We start from the raw sequence: 15369 nt of genomic DNA on the forward strand, positions 1-15369 counted from the left end.
AACCCTTTCAGGTGTACGCTTTTCTGAATCTTCTCTCAGAGTTTGATCTTAGAATTCTACCAGCCGATGGCTTCCAATGACCAGTAGCCATTGTGACATCGTCATTAGAATGTTTATGTTTGTTTGTGTTTGTGTTTGTGTTCATTTGTGTTTGTTTGTGTCTGTGTCTGTGTCTGTGTCTGTGTCTGTGTCTGTGTGTGTGTTTGTGTCTGTGTCTGTGTCTGTGTCTGTGTTTGTGTCTGTGTGTGTGTCTGTGTCTGTGTCTGTGTCTGTGTCTGTGTCTGTGTCTGTGTCTGTGTTTGTGTTTGTGATTGTGTGTGTGTGTTTGTGTTTGTTTAGGATCACCATTAGTCGTTGCCTTGTAAACAACTATTCTTCCTGGTGTACACACAAAAGACAAAAATCAAATAAAACCATCACATGATGTACACAGTTACAATGATCAATAAAAAGAAAATCAATTAAAAACTATTTAATTCAAATAGATTTTCAATTCAATCAATTAAAACAGATTTTTACTTAAATCAGGGTTAAATACAGTGGTAGTCTGTTCCAGCTTGTGTTCAGTCGTCAAAATCAAAATCTTGTGTGAGGTCATACACCTGAAAGGTTTAACCCTTTCATTGCCACACGACAGACGGTTAACCCTTTACTATCACACAACGGACGGTGATGCTCCATCATTAGCATCGGCGGAGCTAATGATGCTAATGACGGAGCATCACTGTCGGTTGTGTGATAGTAAAGGGCTAACCGTCTGTATTGTCACAGTGAAAGGGTTAACCGGCTGTATTGTCACAGTGAAAGGGTTAACCGGCTGTATTGTCACAGTGAAAGGGTTAATTCTCCTCAGGGGGGGGGGGGGGGGGGGGGGGGGGGAGGACTGAGAGGGAAGGACGTTAGGAGGGAGAGGACGTTAGGAGGGAGAGGACGTTAGTAGGAGAGGACGTTAGGAGGAGAGGACGTTAGGAGGGAGAGGACGTTAGGAGGGAGAGGACGTTAGGAGGAGAGGACGTTAGGAGGGGAGAGGACGTTAGGAGGGAGAGGACGTTAGGAGGGAGAGGACGTTAGGAGGGAGAGGACGTTAGGAGGGAGAGGACGTTAGGAGGAGAGGGACGTTAGGAGGGAGAGGACGTTAGGAGGGAGGAGAGGGAGAGGACGTTAGGAGGGAGAGGACGTTAGGAGGGAGAGGAGGGAGAGGACGTTAGGAGGGAGAGGACGTTAGGAGGGAGAGGACGTTAGGAGGGAGAGGACGTTAGGAGGAGAGGACGTTAGGAGGGAGAGGACGTTAGTAGGAGAGGACGTTAGGAGGAGAGAGAGGGAGAGGACGTTAGGAGGGAGAGGACGTTAGGAGGGAGAGGACGTTAGTAGGGAGAGGACGTTAGGAGGGAGAGGACGTTAGGAGGAGAGGACGTTAGGAGGGAGAGGACGTTAGGAGGGAGAGGACGTTAGGAGGGAGAGGACGTTAGGAGGGAGAGGACGTTAGGAGGAGAGAGGGAGAGGACGTTAGGAGGGAGAGGACGTTAGGAGAGAGAGGACGTTAGGAGGGAGAGGACGTTAGGAGGAGAGGACGTTAGGAGGGAGAGGACGTTAGGAGGAGAGGACGTTAGGAGGGAGAGGACGTTAGTAGGAGAGGACGTTAGGAGGGAGAGGACGTTAGGAGGAGAGGACGTTAGGAGGGAGAGGAGGGAGAGGACGTTAGGAGGGGAGAGGAGGAGAGGACGTTAGGAGGGAGGGACGTTAGGAGGGAGAGGACGTTAGGAGGGAGAGGACGTTAGGAGGGAGAGGACGTTAGGAGGGAGAGGAGGGAGAGGACGTTAGGAGGGAGAGGACGTTAGGAGGGAGAGGACGTTAGGAGGGAGAGGACGTTAGAGGAGAGGACGTTAGGAGGAGAGAGGAGGGAGAGGACGTTAGGAGGAGAGGACGTTAGTAGGAGAGGACGTTAGGAGGGAGAGGACGTTAGGAGGAGAGGACGTTAGGAGGGGAGAGAGGGGAGAGGACGTTAGGAGGGAGAGGACGTTAGGAGGGAGAGGACGTTAGTAGGAGAGGACGTTAGGAGGAGAGGGGGGAGAGGACGTTAGGAGGGGAGAGAGGGGAGAGGACGTTAGGAGGGGAGGAGGAGAGGACGTTAGGAGGGAGAGGACGTTAGGAGGGAGAGGAGGGAGAGGAGTGGGGGAAGGACGTTAGGAGGGAGAGGACGTTAGGAGGGAGAGGACGTTAGGAGGGAGAGGACGTTAGGAGAGGAGGACGTAGGAGGGAGAGGGTGGAGGAGGAGAGGACGTTAGGAGGGAGAGGACGTTAGGGAGGAGAGGAGTTAGGAGGGAGAGGACGTTAGGAGGGGAGGACGGTTGGAGGGGAGAGGGAGAGAGGAGAGGAGGTTAGGAGGGGAGGGAGTTAGGAGGGAGAGGACGTTAGGGAGGGAGAGGACGTTAGGAGGGAGAGGACGTTAGGAGGGAGAGGACGTTAGAGGGAGAGGAGTTAGGAGGGAGAGGAGTAGGAGAGGACGTTAGGAGGGAGAGACGTTAGGAGAGGAGTAGGAGGTAGGAGAGGAGAGGAGGGGCGTTAGGAGGAGGAGGACGTGGAGGAGGGAGGTGGGAGAGGACGTTAGGAGGGGGAGAAGAGGGAGAGAGGTAGGAGGAGAGGAGTTAGGTAGGAGGGACGTTAGGAGGGAGAGGACGTTAGGGAGGAGAGGAGGTTCGTTAGGAGGGAGAGGACGTTAGGAGGAGAGGACGTTAGGAGGAGACAGAGGGAGAGGACGTTAGGAGGGGAGAGGAGGGAGAGGACGTTAGGACCGTGGTACCGACCGTGTACGGTGAGCGTGGCGGACGCTTCAGCCCGGCCCACCATGTTCTCCACCACACACGTGTAGGAGCCCTGGTCGGACTGGGTCACGCCGCGCACACGCAGAGTGTCGTCCTCCAGGACCTGGTATCTGGGGGCGCACGCACACACACAATGAATGAATGAATGAAAACTTTATTTAACAGATTGCAGAATGGGTACAATACAGTACGGCTCAATACACACAATTGTTAAGGGGATGCAGTCAGACCAGAGGAAGACGTTTGTCTTGTTTCCATCAGGGTCCCCCGCAGAGAGCCCCCCCCCCACACACACACACACACACACACACACACACACACACACACACACACACACACACACACACACACACACACACACACACACACACACACACACACACAATGAACAACAGAAAGAAAACAAGGACACAAAGGTGTCATAGTGTCGGAGCCTTCATAGTGACATCAGAGTGACATAAAAAGGTACAGTACTTCCACATGATCGTTAAACGTAACATTTGACATACAAATACAAATGAGGTGGATTTAACCTTTATGTGTCCAAGTGTGACTATATGACTGACAGAGCAGCCGATACTATGCACTTAAAATATGTGAATAAAGTACTTATCAAGCACAGAAAAAAGATACATATTGCATGTAATGTTATATCCATAAGTAATATATTGACATATTTACGAACATTCTGAATGTGTACATATGACAAATACGTAATATACTGTATTGATGTATTTACAAAGAAGTACATATTGTGGCAGATATCACCCCCCCCCGTCCCATGGCTATGTGAAGGATGGGAGATACTACTGCCACGGGAGGAGTGGAAGCAATTAGGCAGCTGATTAGGACTGATAGAACACACCTGTGCACCATTAGATCACCCACATCTCACACGCACACTCCCCAGACACACATACCACAAAACACTAGGACAGATAGAGTTGAGTTGAGAGGAGTTGAGGTAGGAGCGAAGTACGTGTAGAAAGAGATTGTTGTTGGCGGAGTTTTGTGAGGTGAGAGGTAGTGAGAGGAGAGGTGAAGGCGAGAAGGTGTTCATTGTGTACTGCACCCTGGACTGGCTGAGAAACCCTCTTGTGTACTGACCCTGGACCGGACGACTACTCTGAGTATTGAACAATCCCTTTTTTTTTTTACGAGAGCCTGTTTTTTATGTTTTTGACCTCGGACTGTATTACGACCATTCTAATTGCCCATCGGACTATATTCTGCCATAATCAATAAATATTCTTTATCGATTGATATTGCACTTGTGTGGACAGTTGAATTTGTTTGTTTTTGAGGAAAGGCCCTGCATTGAGAATAAGGCTGCTATAGAAAAGTATCAAGAGACGGAAAAGTCAAAAGCTAAATTCTGACAAATATATGAGCAAACATATGGCGTCACAACATTCTCAAAATGGTCCACTTCATCCCAGAGCATGGTTTCTTTAGACAGAGCAGAATGAGAATGTTGATGATTCAGACCACAGCAGACTATTCATGTGATAATGATGACCCAGGTGCACCTGACCCTGGACCAGCCAGAGTAATAGATGGAAGGGATAGAGATAGTCTCCCTGATACATGTCCAGTGCTCCCTCTGACTGGAATAACGTCACCATCCCAGACATCATCGAGTCTTTATGAGATGACGGTCTCCTCGTTCCTCACGGCTGACTGAGTCTTTATAAGATGATGGTCTCCTCGTTCCTCCTCACGGCTGACTGAGTCTTTATGAGATGATGGTCTCCTCGTTCCTCACGGCTGACTGAGTCTTTATGAGATGATGGTCTCCTCGTTCCTCACGGCTGACTGAGTCTTTATGAGATGATGGTCTCCTCGTTCCTCCTCACGGCTGATCGAGTCTTTATGAGATGATGGTCTCCTCGTTCCTCACGGCTGACTGAGTCTTTATGAGATGATGGTCTCCTCGTTCCTCCTCACGGCTGACTGAGTCTTTATGAGATGACGGTCTCCTCGTTCCTCACGGCTGACTGAGTCTTTATGAGATGACGGTCTCCTCGTTCCTCACGGCTGACTGAGTCTTTATGAGATGATGGTCTCCTCGTTCCTCACGGCTGACTGAGTCTTTATAAGATGACGGTCTCCTCGTTCCTCACGGCTGACTGAGTCTTTATGAGATGACGGTCTCCTCGTTCCTCACGGCTGACTGAGTCTTTATGAGATGATGGTCTCCTCGTTCCTCACGGCTGACTGAGTCTTTATGAGATGATGGTCTCCTCGCTCCTCACGGCTGACTGAGTCTTTATGAGATGATGGTCTCCTCGTTCCTCACGGCTGACTGAGTCTTTATGAGATGATGGTCTCCTCGTTCCTCACGGCTGACTGAGTCTTTATGAGATGATGGTCTCCTCGTTCCTCACGGCTGACTGAGTCTTTATGAGATGATGGTCTCCTCGTTCCTCACGGCTGACTGAGTCTTTATGAGATGACGGTCTCCTCGTTCCTCACGGCTGACTGAGTCTTTATGAGATGACGGTCTCCTCGTTCCTCCTCACGGCTGACTGAGTCTTTATGAGATGACGGTCTCCTCGTTCCTCACGGCTGACTGAGTCTTTATGAGATGACGGTCTCCTCGTTCCTCACGGCTGACTGAGTCTTTATGAGATGACGGTCTCCTCGTTCCTCCTCACGGCTGACTGAGTCTTTATGAGATGACGGTCTCCTCGTTCCTCACGGCTGACTGAGTCTTTATGAGATGATGGTCTCCTCGTTCCTCCTCATGGCTGACTGAGTCTTTATGAGATGACGGTCTCCTCGTTCCTCCTCACGGCTGACTGAGTCTTTATGAGATGATGGTCTCCTCGTTCCTCACGGCTGACTGAGTCTTTATGAGATGACGGTCTCCTCGTTCCTCCTCACGGCTGACTGAGTCTTTATGAGATGACGGTCTCCTCGTTCCTCACGGCTGACTGAGTCTTTATGAGATGACGGTCTCCTCGTTCCTCACGGCTGACTGAGTCTTTATGAGATGATGGTCTCCTCGTTCCTCACGGCTGACTGAGTCTTTATGAGATGATGGTCTCCTCGTTCCTCATGGCTGACTGAGTCTTTATGAGATGATGGTCTCCTCGTTCCTCCTCACGGCTGACTGAGTCTTTATGAGATGATGGTCTCCTCGTTCCTCCTCACGGCTGACTGAGTCTTTATGAGATGATGGTCTCCTCGTTCCTCCTCACGGCTGACTGAGTCTTTATGAGATGATGGTCTCCTCGTTCCTCATAGCTGACTGAGTCTTTATGAGATGACGGTCTCCTCGTTCCTCACGGCTGACTGAGTCTTTATGAGATGATGGTCTCCTCGTTCCTCACGGCTGACTGAGTCTTTATGAGATGACGGTCTCCTCGTTCCTCACGGCTGACTGAGTCTTTATGAGATGATGGTCTCCTCGTTCCTCCTCACGGCTGACTGAGTCTTTATGAGATGATGGTCTCCTCGTTCCTCACGGCTGACTGAGTCTTTATGAGATGATGGTCTCCTCGTTCCTCACGGCTGACTGAGTCTTTATGAGATGATGGTCTCCTCGCTCCTCACGGCTGACTGAGTCTTTATGAGATGATGGTCTCCTCGTTCCTCACGGCTGACTGAGTCTTTATGAGATGATGGTCTCCTCGTTCCTCACGGCTGACTGAGTCTTTATGAGATGACGGTCTCCTCGTTCCTCACGGCTGACTGAGTCTTTATGAGATGATGGTCTCCTCGTTCCTCCTCACGGCTGACTGAGTCTTTATGAGATGATGGTCTCCTCGTTCCTCACGGCTGACTGAGTCTTTATGAGATGATGGTCTCCTCGCTCCTCACGGCTGACTGAGTCTTTATAAGATGATGGTCTCCTCGTTCCTCCTCACGGCTGACTGAGTCTTTATGAGATGATGGTCTCCTCGCTCCTCACGGCTGACTGAGTCTTTATAAGATGATGGTCTCCTCGTTCCTCCTCACGGCTGACTGAGTCTTTATGAGATGACGGTCTCCTCGCTCCTCCTCACGGCTGACTGAGTCTTTATGAGATGATGGTCTCCTCGTTCCTCACGTCTGACTGAGTCTTTATGAGATGACGGTCTCCTCGTTCCTCACGGCTGACTGAGTCTTTATAAGATGACGGTCTCCTCGTTCCTCACGGCTGACTGAGTCTTTATGAGATGATGGTCTCCTCGTTCCTCCTCACGGCTGACTGAGTCTTTATGAGATGATGGTTTCCTCGTTCCTCCTCACGGCTGACTGAGTCTTTATGAGATGACGGTCTCCTCGTTCCTCACGGCTGACTGAGTCTTTATGAGATGATGGTCTCCTCGTTCCTCACGGCTGACTGAGTCTTTATGAGATGATGGTCTCCTCGTTCCTCCTCACGGCTGACTGAGTCTTTATGAGATGACGGTCTCCTCGCTCCTCACGGCTGACTGAGTCTTTATGAGATGATGGTCTCCTCGTTCCTCCTCACGGCTGACTGAGTCTTTATGAGATGACGGTCTCCTCGTTCCTCCTCACGGCTGACTGAGTCTTTATGAGATGACGGTCTCCTCGTTCCTCCTCACGGCTGACTGAGTCTTTATGAGATGACGGTCTCCTCGTTCCTCATGGCTGACTGAGTCTTTATGAGATGATGGTGTCCTCGTTCCTCACGGCTGACTGAGTCTTTATAAGATGACGGTCTCCTCGTTCCTCACGGCTGACTGAGTCTTTATGAGATGATGGTCTCCTCGTTCCTCCTCACGGCTGACTGAGTCTTTATGAGATGACGGTCTCCTCGTTCCTCACGGCTGACTGAGTCTTTATGAGATGATGGTCTCCTCGTTCCTCCTCACGGCTGACTGAGTCTTTATGAGATGATGGTCTCCTCGTTCCTCACGGCTGACTGAGTCTTTATGAGATGACGGTCTCCTCGTTCCTCACGGCTGACTGAGTCTTTATGAGATGACGGTCTCCTCGTTCCTCACGGCTGACTGAGTCTTTATGAGATGATGGTCTCCTCGTTCCTCCTCACGGCTGACTGAGTCTTTATGAGATGATGGTCTCCTCGTTCCTCATGGCTGACTGAGTCTTTATGAGATGATGGTCTCCTCGTTCCTCCTCACGGCTGACTGAGTCTTTATGAGATGACGGTCTCCTCATTCCTCACGGCTGACTGAGTCTTTATGAGATGATGGTCTCCTCGTTCCTCACGGCTGACTGAGTCTTTATGAGATGATGGTCTCCTCGTTCCTCACGGCTGACTGAGTCTTTATAAGATGATGGTCTCCTCGTTCCTCACGGCTGACTGAGTCTTTATGAGATGATGGTCTCCTCGTTCCTCACGGCTGACTGAGTCTTTATGAGATGATGGTCTCCTCGTTCCTCATGGCTGACTGAGTCTTTATAAGATGACGGTCTCCTCGTTCCTCACGGCTGACTGAGTCTTTATGAGATGACGGTCTCCTGGTTCCTCACGGCTGACTGAGTCTTTATGAGATGATGGTCTCCTGGTTCCTCATGGCTGACTGAGTCTTTATGAGATGATGGTCTCCTCGTTCCTCACGGCTGACTGAGTCTTTATGAGATGATGGTCTCCTGGTTCCTCACGGCTGACTGAGTCTTTATGAGATGATGGTCTCCTCGTTCCTCCTCACGGCTGACTGAGTCTTTATGAGATGACGGTCTCCTCGTTCCTCACGGCTGACTGAGTCTTTATGAGATGATGGTCTCCTCGTTCCTCCTCACGGCTGACTGAGTCTTTATGAGATGATGGTCTCCTCGTTCCTCCTCACGGCTGACTGAGTCTTTATGAGATGATGGTCTCCTCGTTCCTCACGGCTGACTGAGTCTTTATGAGATGACGGTCTCCTCGTTCCTCACGGCTGACTGAGTCTTTATGAGATGACGGTCTCCTCGTTCCTCACGGCTGACTGAGTCTTTATGAGATGACGGTCTCCTCGTTCCTCCTCACGGCTGACTGAGTCTTTATGAGATGACGGTCTCCTCGTTCCTCATGGCTGACTGAGTCTTTATGAGATGATGGTCTCCTCGTTCCTCACGGCTGACTGAGTCTTTATGAGATGATGGTCTCCTCGTTCCTCATGGCTGACTGAGTCTTTATGAGATGACGGTCTCCTCGTTCCTCACGGCTGACTGAGTCTTTATAAGATGACGGTCTCCTCGTTCCTCCTCACGGCTGACTGAGTCTTTATGAGATGACGGTCTCCTCGTTCCTCACGGCTGACTGAGTCTTTATGAGATGACGGTCTCCTCGTTCCTCACGGCTGACTGAGTCTTTATGAGATGACGGTCTCCTCGTTCCTCCTCACGGCTGACTGAGTCTTTATGAGATGATGGTCTCCTCGTTCCTCACGGCTGACTGAGTCTTTATGAGATGATGGTCTCCTCGTTCCTCACGGCTGACTGAGTCTTTATGAGATGACGGTCTCCTGGTTCCTCACGGCTGACTGAGTCTTTATGAGATGATGGTCTCCTCGTTCCTCATGGCTGACTGAGTCTTTATGAGATGATGGTCTCCTCGTTCCTCACGGCTGACTGAGTCTTTATGAGATGATGGTCTCCTCGTTCCTCACGGCTGACTGAGTCTTTATGAGATGATGGTCTCCTCGTTCCTCACGGCTGACTGAGTCTTTATGAGATGATGGTCTCCTCGTTCCTCACGGCTGACTGAGTCTTTATGAGATGATGGTCTCCTCGTTCCTCACGGCTGACTGAGTCTTTATAAGATGATGGTCTCCTGGTTCCTCACGGCTGACTGAGTCTTTATGAGATGACGGTCTCCTCGTTCCTCACGGCTGACTGAGTCTTTATGAGATGATGGTCTCCTCGTTCCTCACGGCTGACTGAGTCTTTATGAGATGACGGTCTCCTCGTTCCTCACGGCTGACTGAGTCTTTATGAGATGATGGTCTCCTCGTTCCTCACGGCTGACTGAGTCTTTATGAGATGATGGTCTCCTCGTTCCTCCTCACGGCTGACTGAGTCTTTATGAGATGACGGTCTCCTCGTTCCTCACGGCTGACTGAGTCTTTATGAGATGATGGTCTCCTCGTTCCTCCTCACGGCTGACTGAGTCTTTATGAGATGACGGTCTCCTCGTTCCTCACGGCTGACTGAGTCTTTATAAGATTACGTGTAGGGATGCTCGATATTGGCTTTTTTACCGATATACCGATATTGTCCAACTCTTAATTTCCGATACCGATATCAACCGATATCAACCGATACCGATATATGCAGGGTTTCCCCCCCCAAAAAATGGAATAATTTCAGGTAATTAACTTTACATATCTCTTGTTGTGGAATTAACACAACATTATGCATACTTTTGACAATAAATAAAATCAGAATTTGTTCTTCCTTGCTTGCCTGGGTAAATAAAGCTTATAGAAATGTAAAAAAAAAAAAAAAATAATAAAACTTTTTTTTTGAAAACCGGTATTTTCCGATATCACATTTTAATGCCAATATCGGCCGATAATATCGGTAGGCCAATAATATCGGACATCCTTAATTACGTGTGTTCACAAACAGGAAACCTGTCTATTGTCAATTACATTGCAGAATGTTTCGCGACTGCCGGCTGAATCGATCTCCCTCAATGCTGGACCAATTACAGAAAATGTTGTCCCTATTATTCATTTAGACTCCCGCATGATAGATGATGAAGGGTCCATGTTTAAAAACACAGCAGTTAAGTTTGTGTGGCTGAATATCCCACGAGCGTTCAACCCTAACTTCGTCATTTGAAGTCCAATATCACTACAGAAACAGACGATGGAACACATGGATACCTTTCTTGAACTATAGAATAGATTCAATAATCAGGTGATTATATTAGCTGTTAATCTATGCTAAAAAAAATTTGATGTGTGAAGGATGTGAAAAGAAGGTTGTGCTCTTCCACAGATGAAAGCTGTCAAAGTAACAATCCTTTAGTTTTGTGACAGAGTACATGAAAGCGAGAGCACATGAAAGCTGTGAAGGAAGCAGCCTGTTCTCATCCCGACACAGTAATTGCAGCAGCAGAAGAATCATTTGGAGACGTGTTTGACCCAAACAAGGAACAAGAACAGGGGCCTGCTTCACGGTGTTTGGAGATGTGGGTGAAGACAGATTCAGGAGGACAGCCATCACCCATTTAGAACCTCTAAGGATCAGGAGCTGGTGGGCACCCCCCCGCCCCCCTGTCAAGCAGCCCACGGTGATGGGAGAGGTCTGGCCCGCATTTATGTCAGAGTCAACGGCACATTAAAAGAGCTCAATGAAACAATGTGGAGGGAAAAAGCAGCGTTGCTATTTTTCCATCTGTATAATTTCATTATCCTTTAATTGACACACAGATTCAGTGTCTTCTGGTGACATCATTTAAACTCATATAACCCTTGATAACGGTCAAACTAAATCAATGTGTACAATACATTATAATACAATACAATCCTCATAAAGAAACTTAAATTAAAACTTTATTATTTTTATTTTTGCACACAAAAAAAAAAGCTTTTCTTTTGAGGCCAGAAAGAAACTTGTTCAAGCCACATTCCTGTCTGTAATAATTGACTATGGTGACAGAATATATATATATATGCATGCTGCCTCCTCACTGGTAAAAAAGCTAGACAGTGTGTACCATGCTTCTCTGTGCTGCATCACTAGTGCCGAAGGGCTTACTCACCATTGTGTGCTTTACCAAATGGTGGGATGGACCTCTCTGTACGCACACGCAGAGGACATCACACATGTTTGTTTTTATATATAAGGCCGTCCTAGGGAAGCTTCCCCTATATCTTTCTAGTCGCATTAGCTTTGCCTCTAGCAGCGACCATACCAGGGCCCTCATTCATCAATGTGTGCGTAGAACATGTTCTATTTCCACACGTAAGCACGGAATGTAGAACCAGTGTACGCACAGGGAAGTCGGGATTCATCACACGTGCGTACGCAGGCTCTATGCTCCTCCGTAGAACTTTGTTCTACCGTCAATGCTCGTGCATGATTATCCATATATGGTCATGAAAGTGAGGAAACACCCCCCATGGGATGTGAAATAATGGACTGACCCGAGCGGAACTCTGAGAAACTCCACGGAGAATTCACTGCTGTCGAACCAAGAAGACACTATCGCGTATTATGGGATAAATAAAAGGCGGATTTGTAAACGGTGATGTCAGATATCAACGGCTCCCTAAGACCATTGCTGCAATTCTGCCTGGACAGCTCAAAATACTAATAAAGACCGTTCGTTGACCACTGTTTGGCGTTGGTTGTGTGTCATTATAACCGTGCTGTAATATGAATGCCTTTATTAGTTGTGTTCGATTGGCTATATGATTTTTAGAGGCATCTATTTTGTTGTCGGCTAATAAAGACCGCGCTGGAATATGACTGCCTTTTCCCGTGTTGTTTGATTAATACCCAGGGATTAAAGTTCTCCTCAATTTTATTCCAAATCGCGATGGATCTCCCGTCAATTTTCTACCTGCTGCATATGATTTCTAGAGGCATACTACAATCTATTTTGATGTCAGTATTGGGTAGCCTACATAAACAATAATACGAGAGCATATACAAGAACAATGAATCTTACTGCCATGTATGATGTAGCAGATACGCCATGTGTAGCCTGCCTATATGTGATCAATACAAACATGAACTTGAATTCCATCATGTCTGTGTGCGGGTCACTGCGGGAACTCACAAGGCTGTTGTCACAATGTAAATAAGAACGTGCACTGAAAAGTTACAGTATGTAGTTGGTTGATTATTTGTATGACAGTCAGTAAACCCTTGCAAAAAGTATCCGTTTTATTTAATGAATTGAAAACATTCAGCATCGCCTTCCTCCCGGCATCCAGCAATAACATGTATCAGGCAAATGCGCATCGCAACATTGACTGAGTGGAATCCCTTTCTATTCACATAACTGCATTTGTGATGGAGCTTTGACAGCTACAGTAACAGTCTATTGCTCGATCCATCTCCAATATCACGATGGACCGTGCCGCGGTGGCAAAGACCCGAGGGTGGAGAGGATCTTGAATGAATTCCATCATCATATATATATGTTGTGTGTCTGTCCACTATGTTTGTTACTTTGTTATTCCCCCCCCCCTATCTATGTAAAGCGACCTTGGGTCTCTTGAAAGGCGCTATATAAAATGAAGCTATTATTATTATTGTTATTATTATTATTATCATCACATCTGTGCGGGAGCTCACAAATAGACTGTTAGTCTCAGTGAAGTTTCAACGGAGGTCATCTATTCTAACCAACAAATTGAAGTAGAAAGCATTTCGTGACCAATCTTATTTGGAAACATGACACACAAAATAATTTGCTTTTTATTTGAAACAATATCTAATCGCGTTTGGAGGTTGGTGTTTTGCGTCTGCCCCCCCGTGCCAAACAAGCAGGCCAACCTCTTGTTCGCGTGTGAGCCCGTTATAATTACACTACTGTCGCTATTTTACAATGAACTATAATGAATTACGGGTCATACAGAAGTTGAACACTAATGCACAGAAGCTTATTTCCGCCTTGAAACTAATGCAGGACTGAGGAGTGCTTATGCGTAGTAACGATATTCTACCACTGGGCGCCAGGTACGCCTGGTCTGACCTGTGCGTAGATGTAAGCACGGAGTCAAGTTCAAATAGAAATTGATGAATCCCACTCTTTGCTTAGAAATGATCGTACGCACAGGGTAAGCACAGATCTGTGCGTAGAACACGTTGATGAATGAGGGCCCTGCCACAAGATGGCTACTTTTAAAAACTCCCAGAATACTCACTGAACTAGGAAAGACAGCTTTTTCTCACTTCGCACCTTGGGCATGGGATGGGCTACGCTACAGGACCATATCCAAGTCTTAGAACATTTACATTTACATTTAGTCATTTAGCTGACGCTTTTGTCCAAAGCGACTTACAAGTTCTGTACGACAAGTCATCAGGAAGGGCACAACTCTATCAGCTGAGTAACAATGTTCATCAAAGTGTTGAGTGCTACAGTGTAGGTTAGTTTATTAGGACACGTGCATGACAGTAAGGTTAGTTAGGGTTCGATTTTTTATTTTTTTTAATGGTTGAAGAAGTGCGTCTTTAGTCGACAGCGAAAGATTGGACGGGTTTCGGCTGTCCTAACTGGGGTGGGTAGTTCATTCCACCATTGTGGGGCAAGAATAGGCAACTTCTCCTTGATGACCCTCCCGGAGCTCAGATAGGAGTGGGTCTGAGACGGCCAGAAGATGCAGAGCGGAGGGGTCTTGAGGGTGTGTAGTTAGAGACCATTGACCGGAGGTAGGTGGGAGCGGTTCCCTTTGCTGCACGGTATGCCAGGTCGAGGGCCTTGAAGCGGATTCGTGCAGCAATGGGGAGCCAGTGCAGGTCCCTAAGAAGTGGGGTGACATGGGCCGACTTCGGTAGGTTTGAGATCAGGCGGGCCGCTGCGTTCTGAATGAGTTGAAGAGGCTTGGTGGCAGTGGTCGGAAGGCCACTATATCTGATGACAGCAGCAGAGAGGGTAGGATCTTTGAACTGAATAATACTGTGTACATCATTTTGAAGTGTGTGACTAAATTGTGTTGTGGAAATAGTTTGTAATTAGTTTCACCCAGCTGACAGAAACTGGAGGTGTGGCCTTTTGCTGCAGGTGTCACTCATCAGTAATTAGTGATAGTGATTTAAGGACTTGCTGGCCTAGCGTCAGCGAAGCGTCGAGAAACGAAGAGGGACAAAGAGGAGTTTTCCTGGAGTTCTCAGCAGAGGGATCCACCGATCCACCCAGTGCTAAGCACACCATAATCCTATATTTCCCTCCCACTCTGCTATTCCCCTACTATCTCGCTTCCTCCCTACAACCTTCTCCCTGCCACTCTTGACACCACAATGTGCCTCATACCTATATCCACAATCTGCTCCTCCAGAACTGACTCTACCCATCCACGCCAGTTTGCTAGCAACCCGGCAAATCTCTCCTACCCTCCTACAGCCACTAATACACCTGTCACAGTACGGGGAGGCTTATGGAATTGTCAATCAGCAGTCAAGAAAGCTGACTTCATTACTGCCTACGCCCATATTCTAAATCTGCAGCTCCTGGCTCTAACTGAGACCTGGATAACTCCCAATAACTCATCAACACCTGCAGCATTATCTACAAACTATAACTTCACTCACACACCTCGACCCTCCAGACGGGGTGGAGGCACTGGCCTCATGACATCTCCTTCATGGGCTTCAAACCTAACACAACTCCCAGAACTGTCACTCTCCTCCCTCGAATATCATGCAATATCTGTCTCTAATCCTTTCAATCTCACCATTGTTACACTCTATCGCCCTCCAGGTCCCCTCGATCACTTCATAGATGAGCTGGACATGCTTCTAAGCTCCTTACCGGAAGATGGTACCCCGCTCCTTCTATTGGGCGACTTCAACCTGCCTGACTCATCTCAGTCGGTCCCAGTGGTCTCCCTCCTACAACAATTTGACCTGACTCCCACTGCCATGCCTCCCACCCACAAAGCAGGCAACTCCTTGGATCTCATATTTT

The 15369-nt window shown here is 48.0% G+C and overlaps 1 protein-coding gene across 1 annotated transcript in view; it reads right to left on the bottom strand.

The window, feature by feature from the left end:
* The window catches only part of LOC311232908 (roundabout homolog 1-like), a gene marked incomplete at its 3' end in the record, with an annotated part of 169519 nt that overhangs the window by 49774 nt on the left and 104376 nt on the right, over positions 1–15369 (bottom strand). Inside the window, 1 exon segment of the mRNA XM_084319743.1 lies at positions 2805–2932. Within this exon segment, the coding sequence (XP_084175869.1) occupies positions 2805–2932 (128 nt within the window).

The sequence above is a fragment of the Notolepis coatsorum genome, assembly GCF_963971535.1.
Source record: "Notolepis coatsorum genome assembly, chromosome: 8".
NCBI lineage: Eukaryota > Metazoa > Chordata > Actinopteri > Aulopiformes > Paralepididae > Notolepis > Notolepis coatsorum.